At 46.1% G+C, this 15,104-nt stretch overlaps 2 protein-coding genes across 12 annotated transcripts in view; both read left to right on the top strand.

The window, feature by feature from the left end:
• The first annotated feature begins 2,960 nt into the window (after positions 1-2,960).
• The window catches only part of SALL1 (spalt like transcription factor 1), a 23,394-nt gene continuing 11,250 nt past the window's right edge, over positions 2,961-15,104 (top strand). The window contains exons 1-3 of one of the 11 annotated variants that reach the window (XM_038147726.1): positions 2,961-3,069; positions 3,644-3,794; positions 11,814-11,906. In XM_038147726.1, the coding sequence (XP_038003654.1) occupies positions 11,831-11,906 (76 nt within the window). In that variant the 5' untranslated portion in view covers positions 2,961-3,069; positions 3,644-3,794; positions 11,814-11,830. The other 10 variants (XM_038147732.1, XM_038147731.1, XM_038147730.1 and 7 more) reach the window with 10 other exon arrangements.
• On the top strand, positions 9,230-11,600 carry LOC119705761. Its single transcript, XM_038148533.1, has 4 exons — positions 9,230-9,767; positions 10,180-10,518; positions 11,086-11,272; positions 11,506-11,600. Exons 1-4 carry the CDS (start codon positions 9,555-9,557, stop codon positions 11,598-11,600), a joined length of 834 nt encoding a protein of 277 aa, XP_038004461.1. The 5' UTR covers positions 9,230-9,554.

The raw sequence follows: 15,104 nt of genomic DNA, 5'->3' as shown, positions 1-15,104 counted from the left end.
TGTGCGTCTGACCAAATACGCCCTAGATGCTTCTTTCAGATGAAGAGTGTATTCATTTTAAAGTAAAAAAATCATTTTAAACCAAGCTCTTCATCATACTAAGATTTCTCCCAAATTTTAAGGGGCCCTCAGCAAAAAAAAATCTGTTACAAAGGTGACTGTGAGTTTTCTGTAGCACAGCAGCACTCAGTTGAGTTGGGGGTGGTAAAGCAGAAATCCATTCAAAAAAATTGATTATTTTGTTTAAAAAAATTATATATATATATATATATATATATATACACACACGCACACAAGCATAAAATCTGGTTTTACTGCTCCCACTGAAGAACTCCATTGTGTGTGTAGGTTTAACAGCAGTTACACAGAGATGTAAGTACACAGTTGTGTATTATAATATTTGTTTCTTAATGTCACTAAGCCAAAATTCTTCAAAAGTATATGAAGTCTTAATTTTCCCCCCGTTTTTCAAAACAGAAAACATTAGTAAAGCAGTATTTTTTTCCAGTGTGACTTGAAGCTGGAGACAGAGAAATGGATTCTATTACATATTTTCTACACAGGCTGAGGGATTAATTTAAATGATTCCCCTAAATCAAAATAACTAGACTTTTTGGCAGCCTTTGAAGTTTAATGAATGTTTATTCTTGCCATCAAGTGTAGGTTTGGGACACACTGCAGGATCTCTTAAACAAGATATCTAAAGCTATTTATATAAAATAAGCAAGCCAAAGATGTTTTTTAACGTTATGAAGAAAATGCAAGAATTTAAAAACAGCAGACATTTTGGTTTAAAAATTTTAAGTTAAAGATAGAGAATTGTTCCCACTGTGCTGTCAATGTCTATAGCTTAGGGTTTAAATATTAACTACAATTCTGATGATTTCAAAAGTAGGCATGATATAGAACAGGTCTGTTCTGTAGTTGTGTGCTCTCCTAAGTCTGGCTTCCACTCTTTTAGGGACACAGAAAAGCTGCTGTTCTCTTATCTTTCACAATACATTTGGCATTCCTTTCAAATGTCTCTTATCAAAGTTGACAACAAGCACCTATTACTTACAGACATTTCAATGTGGGTTTTCTGTAGAAGAAAATTAAATCAGGTCATGAGATGTAATAAACCAGACATAGGATTTCCAAATACATTCTATTTCTTTTATGGTTAATACTTTTTGAAGTGCACTGCTGAAAAGCTGCATAAATGTAAAACCTGCTTTGCCTCTGATGACTGTGATTGATTAAAACAGTAGGTAATGTTCTTGGAGATATTTAGCTTCTGATAACTCAGCCATACAGACGTTCTCTGATTTTTTTTTTTTTTTTCTGGAGGGCCATTTTCACATGTACAAAAAACCCTTGAAAACTAGATATTTTTTATATCTAAAATTCACAGCATGTCTTGCTGTTAAATTGCCACCTTAGAGGCCTTTTTTAAATTTCATTGAAAATGCATATTAAATCAAAGTGATAGACACATGTAATGTAAAATGTCTGTCAACAATTAGAATCCCATTTGGAAGTTTGTAAAGCATAACAATTTAAAATGAATTTAAATTGAGAAGGAAAGTTTTTAGATTGAGAAGTAAAGTTTTAGCCTGCAGTATTGCAATTTTGTTCAGAACAAATCCAGATTTTTTTGCTCTTTTCTGAAGAAAAGAGAAATAAAAGAGCCAGAGCTTCTAATGTCATTAGTTCACCCTCACGTGTCAGTCAAGCAATTTCATTCTTTCAGCAATAAAGCCCAAATTATATTGATTATTTGATTTGGAAAGATATAATAAATCATCAAGCTGTGAATAATACAGTTCCATGTAAAATCGTGTTGCTCTGTCATGAACTCAGAATGACTGGGAGAGACCTCAAAAGAACATCTGATCCAACCTTTCATTTTCCAGGAATCTAGAACACATTGCAACTGAGCCACTTGATGAATCTGTGCTCTATGCATTGAAAAGTGCTACTGGTTTTATTTGGGTAGACTAAATCCCTATCCAGCAACACCACATGGCTTGAAAAAGATGTTTCTAGGGAAACTTTACAAAATATCCTTTGTATTCTTCTAAAATTTTACAAGCTTTACACACAAACCTCCTGATCCTGAAACCATGGGACCCACAGGCAAAACAGACCAGGGGCACACTGAGGACAAGTGCCTCCAAGGCAGTTTTGGCCCCTGACTGTAAGGCCACACCACTGAGGACTTGCCTACCTAAATGGGGGCTGGGATTGGCAGTTAAAGGGGTACAAATTTTGGGATGACACCTGGATTTTCCAAAAATCTTGACCCTAACAAAATCTGGAGTTAAATTAGGGTTTATGGCTAATATTTATTGAATGCAGTGTAAACATCTACAATATGGTTTGCTATAAAATTAAAGTATTTTCAATTAAGTTCAAATTTTGTAGGTTTTTTTTCCAGTTTTACAACATGCACGTTTCCAAGCAGTATCCAACAATGTCAGCTTTCTACACTGGAATTAATATAATCTTGTCGATACGTGCCAATGCTTCAGGTGCAGAATGTTGTATTCTCTGTGGTGGTGTAAAACTCCTTAAAGGCAGATACTCTTCCAGGACAGATATGTATTGTGTAATTCATCCAGATTAAATTCTGTCTGTTTCTAGACATTCCACTTATCACTTTGCTTGATTTTACAAGAATGACAATAGGAAAGCAGAATAATAAGAAATGCAAAGCATATTGTGTAGTTAATTTCCGAACAGAGAGTCAATCCCTTGAGAACTTTACATAGTGTGTTATTGGTTAAAATTATTGCAAAAATTATAGCGTGACATCACCAAAAAAATGATGCAACAGTAAGTTTTTGTCTTTGGTTTTTTAGTATTTTTATTGTCTTTGAGTAATCCCCTTGAAGAGCCAAGATTACCTGCGATTAGCAGATTTGAGCAGGTGGTTTAAAGGGCTGTACTCGAAAATGTCACAGTAGTTTTGCTTTGAGAAGCAGTGAGCGCTTTCCCAGTCGGCAGCAAGCAGTTCCTGCAGGCTCCCCCGAATGTGGCAACCAGCACCCGTTACTGGATTTCGTTGCTCTAGGCAAAACATTAAAGGTAGGCCCCTCACAAGGCACAGTCTCTAGCACAAGAAAGTGTTACTGAACATTCTGCAGCCCTGGGCAGCTGCTGCTCTGGGGGCTGGTGGTAGCAGTGCTGGCCCGGGATGCAGATGTACCTGTCTCTCCCCCCTTAGGCTCACATCCATCTTGCTTTTTACCTTTGCACTGGGTTTAATTATTGCTTCTGCTCAGTATTGGCATTGCTGGACATGGGCAGGTCTTGTCCCACTGTAGAGCAATCTGTCCCCAGTGGGGCAAAGGAGTAGCAGGTCTGGCAGCCCTTTGAGAACAGAGCTGCCTGAAACTGAATTTTGCTGTTTGAAAATTGTAGGAGTGAAACAAAGAGTAAGTGAATGATCCTGCTTGCACAGAGTGAGTACAGCAATGTTATTGTGTAATGAGATTATATGTGCAGTGTTGGAGAGGACAGTACTGAAGCTGGAGGAGGGAATGGACCATATTTATCCTTTCATTAATTCCACTTAATTCAGTACATTTAGCATTTGGCTCCATGTTTCCATTAAACTGTTATTCTTATGTATTATGGCATTGCTTGTGCTTTTGTGCAGCATGAAAATGGAAGCTGCTTCAACTGCAGAAGAAGCCAGGCTGAGCAAACTTGAGAGACAGAACAAGTGACTTCAAGCCTTAAAATATATGGGAGTGCAAAGGTGTGCGACTGTCAACTAAACATGTTAACAAGAGAGCTCTCACTAAGAGGTATGGGATTTACATGCTAATCATTGTCACTGGTGCCTTCTCTAAATCTTTTCTCTCTCCACAGTTGTTTATGCTCCTCTGCAGTTAGTAATGGCCCTGATCTGGCACAGCCACACAAATACAGCTCCTCTCGGAAATCACTTTGTATAGACTGGGGGCTCAGACGCATATTTTATTTGCAAACAGCTGGAACAGCTTAAAAAGTTACTGTACCACGCATTGTTGCCCCATGCAGGAGATTTCCATGTCATGCAAACGTTTGTGGCAATGCCAGAGCAGCACAGCCTGGTGGGACAGGGCCATCCAGGCGTGGGGCAGGGAGGAACCGTGGTCAGGAACAGGTTTGATCACCACAGTTACCCCTGCTCCGAAATCACAGCAGTTCTAGACTAAAACACTGCTCATGCTGTGCTGTCAATGCTCTGCTTCCTGCACAAGGATGAGTGACACTGATGATGTTTAGGATTGGGCACTTACATTGCAAGCTTCTGAGAAAAAGTGTCTTTCCATGGTCTCAGAAGTGAGTAAATGATGTATTCTTCTTTACAAATGGAAGTAGAATAAACACTGGTGTTTGGTGTAATTCCTAAATGTGCCATGTTGTCTTATATTCAAGCACAATTCTCCCTCTTTTGTTTTGCCTGTTGCAGTACATGACAAGCAGCTGAATTGCTGAACCATTACAGACTGGGGCTACATTTGTCTTTGCACGTATGATTTTTGCACCACATAGCTTTAGTATTATCTGAAACCTACTCAGGCTTTAAATTCTCATTCAGGTAGTACTTCTAGGGTGTCAGTGGCTAGGAGCAAGCTCAGATGAGCTTAATGATTGTGTACAGTCCTGGGGAGAGCCAGCTAGTCTGCAGAAAGCTGCTTAAGGTTGTAAATAGACATGTTCTGCAGCCCTGGACACTGCATTCGAGAGGGAATTTGAAGTTCTGTGAAGAAGGACTGAAACACAGAATACGTAACTCAGGGTGAGATTCAAGACGTGGCTTGTACAGCAGGATGAAAGTCCAGGCTTACTATATAAAGCATATGAGGGATGGAAACAATTTTTCTAACCCCAAATCTGGTTTCTGGATTTCTGAGGAAGGGTCTTTTAAGTGTCTTTGTGAGGATTGCTCTTTGAATCCTGTTACTTGAGTGTTTCTTACGTAAGGAGAGGAAACTGTGAGTCTCATTTTCTGGGTGATAACTGTGTGATCTTGGGTTTATGAAGCAGTACTTTTCAAGGCTCTTTCTGGGTCACTGATGCAGTACCTGCTGATAGTTCAGTAGAGCTGGCTGGCAGCTCAGTGCTCGACTCTTTCTTTTTTGCTGAGGAATTTTTCTAAGAAATCAGAAACTCCTGGAGTTACCTTTTGAGGTAGGTAATGGCCGTTGTTGCCATCTGCACATTATATGATCATTCATGGGAAGAAAACTGCAAAATGTGGCTGGGGATCAGATTGCTCCATGAGGAAATGGGCTCCCCACAGGACCCAGATAGTGCATGCACAAGTCTGTGAGCAAACATATTTGCACTCGGAGAGTTGTGTCCTGCACAGCACCATTGCAGACCAGCTCTCTTAACAGGCTGGCTCAAACTGGGGGCAAAAGGTGGACGGGGAGGATTCTGCTTAGCTCAGGCATGGAAAGCAGAACATTATTCATGAGGCATTTACTTTATTGCAACTAGCTGCTGCCAGGCCAGCTCCTTGTGTTGATGCAGAGAGCATGACAATTTTCACGTTGTAAACACCATGCATTAATCAGGGCACCTCAATATTATGCAAACAAAATGTATGTACTTACAAATACTTCCACTGTATTCGAATCAAAAATATGTCATGAAAAGGAGAGGGGTTGTCAGGTTCATTTCATTAGGCAAGAAATTTGGGACTCTACAGGCAACACTCCCCTGAGGTTTGAAGTATGTTTAGTCTTTAATCACTACACATTCTCCAGTTTAAAATGAAACTTTAAAATGTAAATAAACGTGTGTACTTTGTAACTCTGATGTGCAGTGTAAATCTTTTTGTGACAACAGGTCTTACTTTGTTAGATGACTACCCTGTAGAAATCTTCTGTCAATTCTATTTCAGAGAAAATATTCATGTGACATTTTGTCCTTATGTTTATATTTTGACAGACTACAGAATTTTTGTGTAATTTTAATTTAAAGGTTAGCAGATGCTAAGGGAACACCTTTTTAAGAACATATGTTTTTCCCTAAATATCCTGGAAGATACATCCCTTAGTCCTGCTCCTTCATTTGTTTTTAAATCACTCCCATTTCCATATTTTATACTATTTTAAGTAGTACTTTGACAAAGAAATTATAACTATAATATTTTATTTAAAAATGACACTAAGGCTCCCATTAATAGATACCTGGATGAACAGTGATAGAAATTGTGACATTTTCCTACTGTATAAAGGGACTTTCTATAAAACAAGATGTTTGGAGGAATTGTTGGCTGATATTGCAGGTAACATCTCATAATCTGATATCAGATGTAATTATTCATGATTCTTCTTTTGTCATGTACATAATTCATATTTCAGTGTATTTTTTTTCCCTTGTCCTATCCAGAGTTTTTTCTGTGCTGAGACATTACAGTATGTCTTTGAAAGATGTCTTTGTAGCTCAAAATGGACTTTTTTTTTAATCTAAGGCTGGAGAAATCTCTGTCACTTCATTTCTAAACTTCTGGTTTTCTGGTGGAGCCACATGGTGGCTTTATATAGCTGCGATACACTAGGATATTAAAAAAAAATTAAACTGGGATGCAAAGGCATGTGGCTTGCAGAGAAAACCTCCCCTGTGGCATCAAATAAAAATACTGGTTCTCTATCAAACTTATAGATTCACTCTGTCCATACCTGATGACCACTGTGTAATTAGTGACCTAAGCAGCCTACCTGAAATGCCCTCTAATTTATTTTTTAACCCCCCAAAAAGGCTTATAAAGGATAGAGTGATACCTTGGGATCAATAATAATCTTGGAATCAAGAATGAAGACACTTTCTCAAGTATATAGTATTTAATTTTTTAAAAAAAGGTTTTTTTAACACAGGAAAAAAAGACATTCTGATATATATATATAAAGATATAAGAGAAAATAACAATCAGCTTGAGGGTGTAAAAGTATTTGTACTTACTAGCACTCTCTAGTCCTGTAAAAGTGCATGGAAATCTTTCGCAGTGTTGCATATTTATCTTTCTGTTTGTTGTTTTCCTGCCTCGTGGGCTGTACATACAGAGTTGCCCATACACTGATGCGGGAGATTTTTTTACTCCTTGGGTTTTAACATTCTTGCCCGAGTGAGAGAATTTTCCATCCAGCTTGTTTACTTCATGATTTATGTCTAAATTGACAGAGTCCTTCGGAGGCATTCGTGTTAAATTTGAAACAAACATATTTAATGCTCGCGTTGTAATAAAACAGCTAAAAGAGCAGATTAAAAAGATATGCACAGAGGGGTCTGATTGATTGAGGGATTGATTTTACTACTTTTCCCGTAGGTGGGTAGTGATGGCTGTAAATCTCCTGATAATCATTTCAGAAGCACCTTCATCAATAAACTCAAAAGGGACAGCTAGGTGTAAAAATTTGCCAGCCATCAGGTCAAACAAAAGGCAGCAAATGTGTAAAGAAAGAATAGAATTGAATAATCCCACCTTGGCTGGTTATGGCATTAGTCATTTTTATCTCGGGGGCGGAGGAGTCCCCATCACTGCGATTCTCTGGGATTTAAGGCAGAGAAAGGGAGAGGTTCTTTCCCTCTATTTTTTTTTTCCTTTGACTAAACCCGTATTGCTTACGATTCAATTATGCGGGTAAAAGCTTGTGTTTGTGAGCAATGATCAATTATTAGTTGTCAGTAATAATGGCGAAGGAGTCAATTCTGGTGCACCCTCCTTTTTTTTTTTTTTTTTTCCTTTTTTTTTTTCCTCTTTCTTCCCCCTGGAGAATTACTATTAGAAAATTAAAAAAAAAAAATAAAAAGGCAGAAGAAAGCAAGGAAGGGGGAAGCTGACAGCATGCCCACAAAAGTAGTCCTACCTAAACCCACACAGTCACAGGACTTGCAATGTCCATAGTGAATAGCGTGATCCGGGCTATTGATAATGAAACAATTCCGGAGAGCTGGTGCTCGCTGCCCCGGGCTAGCTGCGCCCCAGGACTGTCTCAAAAGTTTATTATACATCGGAGCATAAAGCCAAGTTCCCAGCTGACTGCGGCATCTGGAAGCCCCTAATTACACACATTTCTAAAATACATGTAACCTGTGCTAGCTGACAAATGGCGAACTTGCCGGGTCAGCTGGAGCGCCGCTCGGAACTCCAGCGAAGTGTGCCTTTTTCAGTTAAAACAGAGGCAAACAGAGAACGTGGAAAACGGAGGAGGAAGAGAAGGAAGGAGGAAAAAACCTCCATACACAAAAGCCCAAGCGCCGTGCTCGGCGGGAAGCGGGTGTTTTGGCAGGGGGAAGGTGCGGGCAGCGCTGTGCCGTGCGGGGCCGGCGCGGAGCCGCAGGTTGGGCTGCCCCGAGCCTCGGTGCCGCCGCCGAGCCGCGCCCGCCCCGCGCCGCTCGGCCGGAGGGGCTCGGGGGTCATGGGCACAAAACGGGAAATCAATCGGATTTCCTGCCCCCCACCCGCACCCCCCCCGATAGTTATTGAAGATGTTTTATAACTACGAGGGGATCGTGCGCAGCTTTTAACTCCGTCGTGCTAAGGGTGTTGCGTCTGTTCGCAAACCTGAGTAACAATAATCCAGTCTAGTGTGATGCATCTCATTGGAATCGTCTCTCAGCAGAATGAACTGCAAATTATCCCCTGTTTACCATCTCCCTTCAGTGCTCATCTCAATGAACTGGAGATCGATCCCCACCACGGGTGTCTTGCAGCTAGGCTGATTTGCATCGAAGCACATTAGAAAGCCTCCCACCTCCATTAAAAAGAATAATCCGAGAGGGGAAAAAAATCTCCAAGGTGTGGCGGGGAGGGAAAAATATGTCATTGTCATTCGGAGCATCGAGAGGGAAAACCCGGGATCAGAGTATTTACGCTTGTGAACTCTCACAACTTCTGAGACAATGACGTTTAATTGATGTATTGCTATCAACAACAATAAAGACCGATTTTTCTCTAGCCCTGGCACTGCTGCTCTGCCCCCACCCATTCCCCACCCCTCCCGGCCCCCAGCGAAGGAGAGAAAAACAAACAATAAATAATCAATCGGTCTTGGATGAAATACCAGGCGCCGCTTTAACACTAGCGAGGAGAAGAGAAACGAAAAAAAAAGTTGTAAAACTTAATTTCTCCAACTTAATTTATTTTTCTTTAAGCTACTCTTTTTCGTCTTCTTGTTGCTGTTGTTGCTTTTTAAATTACCTGTCCACGGCCGCCTTTTTCCAGCCACGAAGGAAAGGTACTGCACATCTGGGGAAATTTGTCTCAAGCTTAATCGGCAAAAGTATAATGAAATTGTGAACGCGAATAATTTTGGGAGATCGTCTAGCTTAGAAACCGTAGGAAGCTAATGGAGTGATTGATACAGTTAGAAATACAAGCATAAATGTGCAAATAGATACGCGTGGGCATTTTGTGTGCATCTACGTGTGGCTAGCAGTGAGTAAGGAGTGCGTTTCTGTGCGTTCAGGTTCGGTTTCTTTCCCACTGTCTCAGGGTACGGAGGGTGACAGCCTGCGCTGAGTGTATCCATCTCTGCCGAAACATCTCTTTAAATATTCAGTGAAAAATAATGTCATGTGAAGTACCACCTATAGCAACATTATTATCTTCATTCTTCAACATCATCCCCGCTGATAGCTTCGTTTGTCTTTTTCTCAAAATCTACTGTACCGAATGCTGCGGGGAGGGAGGGGGCTCGCCCTGTGCAGAAATGAAAAGAAGCGTCAGTGACCACTTTGCAACGCTGACTAAATACTGGAGTGGCACCTGGGAGGATTTTTCGGTTCGTATGCGTTTGTTTGGTTGGGTTTTGCGACTGTTTTTCTTCCCCCCACCCTTATTGATAAACGTTTTACAATCTCTTTCGTTTAATAATGAGAAGAAAACGCCGGTAAGCCGGTTCCTCGAATGGGAAGATTTGTCCCTCTCTCCTTTCTCCTCTCGCTCACTCTCTAGGCTTTACCGGCTCATTTGAAATTGAAATGAGTTGGATCTGATCAGCCTCTTGCTTTTACAGAGAGTTTGTTAATATTAATACGGGAAAAAGGAGTAGCTTCTATAGAAGAGTAAATAATCCAGCGGGGGGAGTGGGAGGAGAGAGCACTTAGATGGGTCAGGGTGGAGGGAAAGAAACGCTTGTGCTCCCGCTTGTGCCGGTTCAGCTTATTTTACAGAGTAACTTTCCGTGCCCGCAGCAGCGTGACGCGCGGAGGGGCGCGGAGAGCGGAGCTCAGGGGAACACGCACCATCTACCCACAGCGTACGAGTATCGCTGGATATACGAGATATTAAAAACAGCCTTGTTTGTAGCCTCCTGTGCAACTATACTTTTTTATTTCAAGATCGTGACATTTGTTTGTGAGCGGTTGCTCCTCGCAAGTAACACATGGGCGGAAAAGTTTGGCGGGCGATGCGTGCCGCGGCAGGAGCGCGGTGCGCGCAGGGTCCCGGCGCCGGCAGCACCGGGCACCGGGCACAAGCAGCGGCGGCGGGGAGAGCAGGGGCCCCGGGACGGCCCCGCCGCGCCGCACCCAGCCCGGCCCGGCCCGGCCCGGCCGGCTCCGCCTGCGCGCACCGCCGGCCCCGGCGTCCGCCGGCACCGCGGGCCGGGCGCTCCGCTCCGCGCTCGGCGCGGCCGGGGGCGCCTCCGGCGGGCAGATGCGCGTCGCTCCCACGTCCAAGAGGGAACAAAAGTCAGGAGCGAGCCGGGGGAAGGGGGGTCGGGGGAGCGGAGCGGGGCGCGCCCCCGGCCGCGGCCCCGCCGCCGCTCGCACCGGGCTCCCCGGGCGGACTGACGGCGAGTGCAGCCAACCCGCGCGGCGCGGGGGCGGAGCGGCCGCCTGGTCCGCCCGCCGCTCCCAGCGGCGCCCTAATTGTCCTGGGAATGTGTGAGGTAAAAAACAAACCCTTCCTATTTTCAGCACCCCTCGGGCCGTGATATATGGAAAGAGAAGTGGTGGTGGGGGGGAGCAGTGGGAGAGAGACCTGGGAGAGGGGGAAATGGATTTTTATTTGTAAATGCGGGGACAAGAGGAAGGGGGAAAAAACCCCAAAAAACAAAACCAAGAAAGAAAAATACACCAGAAACTTTTTTTTCGCAGCAGCGGGACGGAGCGAGCGGCAGCGCGGCGGCGGCCGGAGCGGGGCCGGGCTCTCCCCGCGCAGGCACTTGCCGGGTGCGGGGCCGACCCTCCGGGGCCGCTGCTCCCTGCCGGCCGCCCCAGCCCTGCGTCCTCCCCCGATCGATTATTGGTCACCCTCCCCTCCCTCCACCGGTGCGGACTGCGGGCGAGGCGGGGGGAGTTAAAAAAAAAAAAAAAAGAAAAAAAAAGAAAAGAAAAAAAAAAGAAAGAAAAAAGAAAAGTGAAACGCGGGGTAAAACTGCGGGAAGGAGGGCGGGAGGCGCGGGGAGCCCGTCGGGGCTGGAGGAAGGGGCGAAGGGAGACACATTCCTATAGTAACCGGGATGGCGCGATGCAGCTCCAGCTGGTTGCTAAGAGGGTTAAACTGTATCCAAACAGCTTTGGGGAAATCCAGCCCCTTCTCCTGCCACATGGATCGACTCATTGGGTGGGAGCGGCGGAGAGACAAGGGTCTCCAGCAAATCAGCGCCTAATTGATTAAGGCGAGCTGGTTTGAATAGAGCTGGCCATGTGCCAATCGCCTTTCAAAGAGCCCCTCTATGATTAATCGCAATGCATTATTGATAATCATAATTATAGCAGGACACATGCGCGGTGCGCGGAGGATCGGGGAGGCTGGGGGGGGGAGGCTCGATTTCCGTAATTTTGAGAAGATTTTTTTTTAGTAATTTTTTATTCTGCCCCAGCTGATGTTTGAGCCAGCATGTCGCGGAGGAAGCAGGCGAAGCCTCAGCATTTCCAATCCGATCCCGATCTGGCCTTGTTATCCCAGCGAAATGGTGAGTTCTTCTCCTCTCCCTCGCACACATTTTAACACAAACACACACAAAATAGATGAACTTACCTTGTGGGGAGTCGGAACCGCGCCGGGCACTGGTGCGGGACAACAGGATCTCCCGGAGTTATATGCGGGGGGGAGGGGGGTCCTTCGGAGGTTTTGGTCCAAGTTCTTGGGTTTTATCTAATTTTTTTAACTCAGCGTTTTGTTTCGTCTGTTTCTTAACGAAACTCCAAACTCTTTCCGTTTTTTGATGTTTTCCCTCCGCCCTCTCCCAGCGGGGCGGTCTGGCATCCTGAGCCCGCGGGAGATGGATCCGCGCCCCCCGCGTCTCTCTCCGCGCCCCGCGGAGCTGGGAAACAAAGTGGGGCTGCGGTGGGGCGGCTGATCCCGTAGCCCCGCGGGACGGATGCCCCGTCCGGCCACACACGCTGCCCGCGCCGTCCCCCCGAAAGGGCCGGAAAATCCCCCCCGGGCACCCACTTTCTCGCCCGCCTCCCCCACCCCCCCGCGGACCCCAGCGCTCCCGCACCCCCCGCTCCCCCGCAGTCCCGCCGGGCGGAGGACGCTGCCCCGCAGCCCCGGCCTCCGGCTGCACCAAAGGCTTCCTGGAGGCGGAAAAGTTGCCGCCGCCGGGCCGGGCCGGGCCGGGCCGCGGGGGGATCGCCCCGTCCCGGGAGCTGCCGCCGCCGCGCCGGGCTCCGCGCAGCCGCCGCGCTCAGGAGGGACTCGGCGGCCGCAGCGCGGAGGCTCCGGGCAGCGGGGAGCCGATTTGCTTTTCCTAAGGTTGTGGGGTTTGGGGGTTTTTTGGTGGTTTTTTTTTTGTTTTTTCTCTCTACGTCTCCCGCTTCCCTCCATGCCGGTAAGCGAGGGATAAACGCTGGCTTTGTGTCCGCCAGGATTTGTAGAGGGAGCGTGTAAAGTATCTTTTTTTTTTTTTTTTTTCCTTGCTCCCTTTTTCCCTCCCCTCCGGAACAGGGGGATTTCGTAGGAGTTCGGCACAGCCCGGCGGGCGGCGGAGGGGACGTGCCTCCGCCCGTACCTGTGCTGGGACGCGGGGCGACAAGTGGTCGGTTCGAGGCGCGGCCGGGGGCCCGGGGCAGCGTTCTCCCTGCCCCTGCCAGCGCAGGCTCCGGCCCCCGGCGGCCATGAGGAGGGCGCGGGCCGGGGGGCCGCGGGGGGACCCGGCGGCCGCGGGTGCGGAGGGCGCCGCGGCGCAGAAGCGCTTCAGGCGGGCAGGTAAGGGAGGACCGGGCGCGGCGGAGCCCCTGCGCCTCCCGGCCCGGCCCCGCCGCTCGGGAGCACCGGGCGCTTCCCGCGGCGACTTCTCGGGGAAGCGGCGGCGCGGGACCCTCCGCTGCCGCGGCCGCTCCGCGCCCGGCGGTGCCGGCAGCGCTGGGCCCGCCGAGCCGCCGCCCGGCCCCCGCGGCCGCGCCGGGGCCCCGCCGGGACAGGGGCCCGGGCTCCGCGCGTGCAAACGGGGCGGAAAGTTTGCGAGATGTTTTGCTTCGCTGGGAGCGTTTACCCGGCTTCCGAAATCCCCTGAATGCCCTTCTCGTACACCAGCAAATAGATCAGCAGTGGCTCCGCGGAGCTCTGCGAAACATTTCTTAAAAGTCATTTGGGTCCTGAGAGTCGATTTGGGGTTTTTAACTGAGTCTTGCGAGCTTTGAATGCACTCGAGTTTTACCGTTTCCTCAGCATAATCCCCTTTCTCGTCTCAGTAAACGTATTTATTTTTCTTACGATATTATTCCCACTTCCGCTCGAAGTTTGGAGTAGCAGTTGGAGGAGCGTTACGTTTTTAGTTGTCTTTCATCGGCCTCCTGTGAAAGAATTTGGAACTTCTTAAAGTGAGCAGAGAAAAGAAAAGCAGAGAGGGATTTTTTTACATCTTCACTTCATATGATTGCATCTTTTGACATTTGCTATCTTTTTTTTGTTTGTTTTTAGAAGGTGGAACAGGTCAAAAACACTTCAAAGTATCTTTTTTTAAAGTAGCCGTTTTCTTCTGTTTTTAGTCTTTTGATCTGATTTTGCACATCGTTTTCAAATGAAGTACAGTGGGAGTGTGAGAAAGGAATGTTAACTGAGCAGCTTTCCTGCCTGTTGCTAAAGGATGTCCTTGAAGTAAGTTGGATCTTGCCTGAAATCATGGCATGGAAGTGAAGCTTTTGTTTCGTTTGGGTGGCTGTCGTAAGTTAGAGAATGACAAAGTTTATTCTGTTTTAAAACTATCGACCACTTTCCTAGGCAAAGCAGTGTGCTGTAGTACACAATCTGGAGGAGCCTCCTCTTTCCCTTCTCTAGTCCTGGTGCAGGGTTGTGGCTGGTTTACATGGCTGGACGCTGAGTTTTGAGTCAGTTACCCAGAAGGTGTGCTTTGTGAGGGTGCTTCAGGGTTCAGAACGCTGCAGAAGCATTAGCATAGAGCTACCCCCGCCTTTCCGGGGTCCCCGGCCCTGGCAGCAGCCTCTCACTTGAGCAAGACAGGGTGGGAGAGCTACGGCGGGGACGAGTTTGCGTTATGTGCCTGTGAAATTGCAAAACAAAACTTGGAAATTCCGAGCGCTTCTTTCTTCTCCTTTCACGCTGTGAGTTCAGGTTTGCTAATCCATGTCCGGCGTGCGCAGGGTGCAGCGAGGGGAGCATCGCTGCCTCTGCGGACACTTGCACTAAGGTACTGCTGGGCACAATTTTGAGCGAATCCGTAGAGTGGCTCCGTGAAAATTTCTCGCATCTAATTTGAATTCCGGTTTGTTAAAACTTTCTGCTGTGGTTTCATACCTAAAGATCAATAGGGAAAAAAGTTCCTCACACTGCATCAGCATGTTTTGGTTTGGCTTTTTTTTTTTTTTTTTTCCTTATCTCAGTCTCTCTCTCTTTTTTTTTTTTTTTTCTTTAAAGTTCAAAGCTCATGAGTTCACTCCCACCAGGAAGACTTTCCACTTTAAAATATATTTCTGGTGCAATCAATGGATAAGTACGTTTGCCCTTGTAAAATCCTGTGTATGTGCACATTTGATAAAGTTCGTATTGGAGTAACCAGACCACCTCTCAAATTAATAGCAGAAATTACTTGCAGCATAAATTATATTCAACAAGTAACTAATTACTGGTAGGAAGTGGTAAGAGATCGTGGGATTATTTCCTTTAGTTAATAACTGCAGCCACTTTCATGACAATTTAGATTTTTTTT

The sequence above is a fragment of the Motacilla alba genome, chromosome 11 (assembly GCF_015832195.1).
Source record: "Motacilla alba alba isolate MOTALB_02 chromosome 11, Motacilla_alba_V1.0_pri, whole genome shotgun sequence".
Classification (NCBI taxonomy): Eukaryota; Metazoa; Chordata; class Aves; order Passeriformes; family Motacillidae; genus Motacilla; species Motacilla alba.
Note: the sequence above shows the minus strand (reverse complement) of the source record. Positions and strands in the feature narration are given on the sequence as shown.

What these genes read in the sequence shown, in the direction of transcription:
- LOC119705761 (XM_038148533.1), top strand. Translation starts at nt 9,555, where the DNA reads ATGTCATGTGAAGTACCACCTATAGCAACATTATTATCTTCATTCTTC. An exon ending in GCCCCGCCGCGCCGCACCCA is followed by an intron (nt 10,519 to 11,085) that starts GCCCGGCCCGGC and finishes TTTTTTTCGCAG; the next exon opens with CAGCGGGACGGAGCGAGCGG. An exon ending in TCCACCGGTGCGGACTGCGG is followed by an intron (nt 11,273 to 11,505) that starts GCGAGGCGGGGG and finishes GTATCCAAACAG; the next exon opens with CTTTGGGGAAATCCAGCCCC.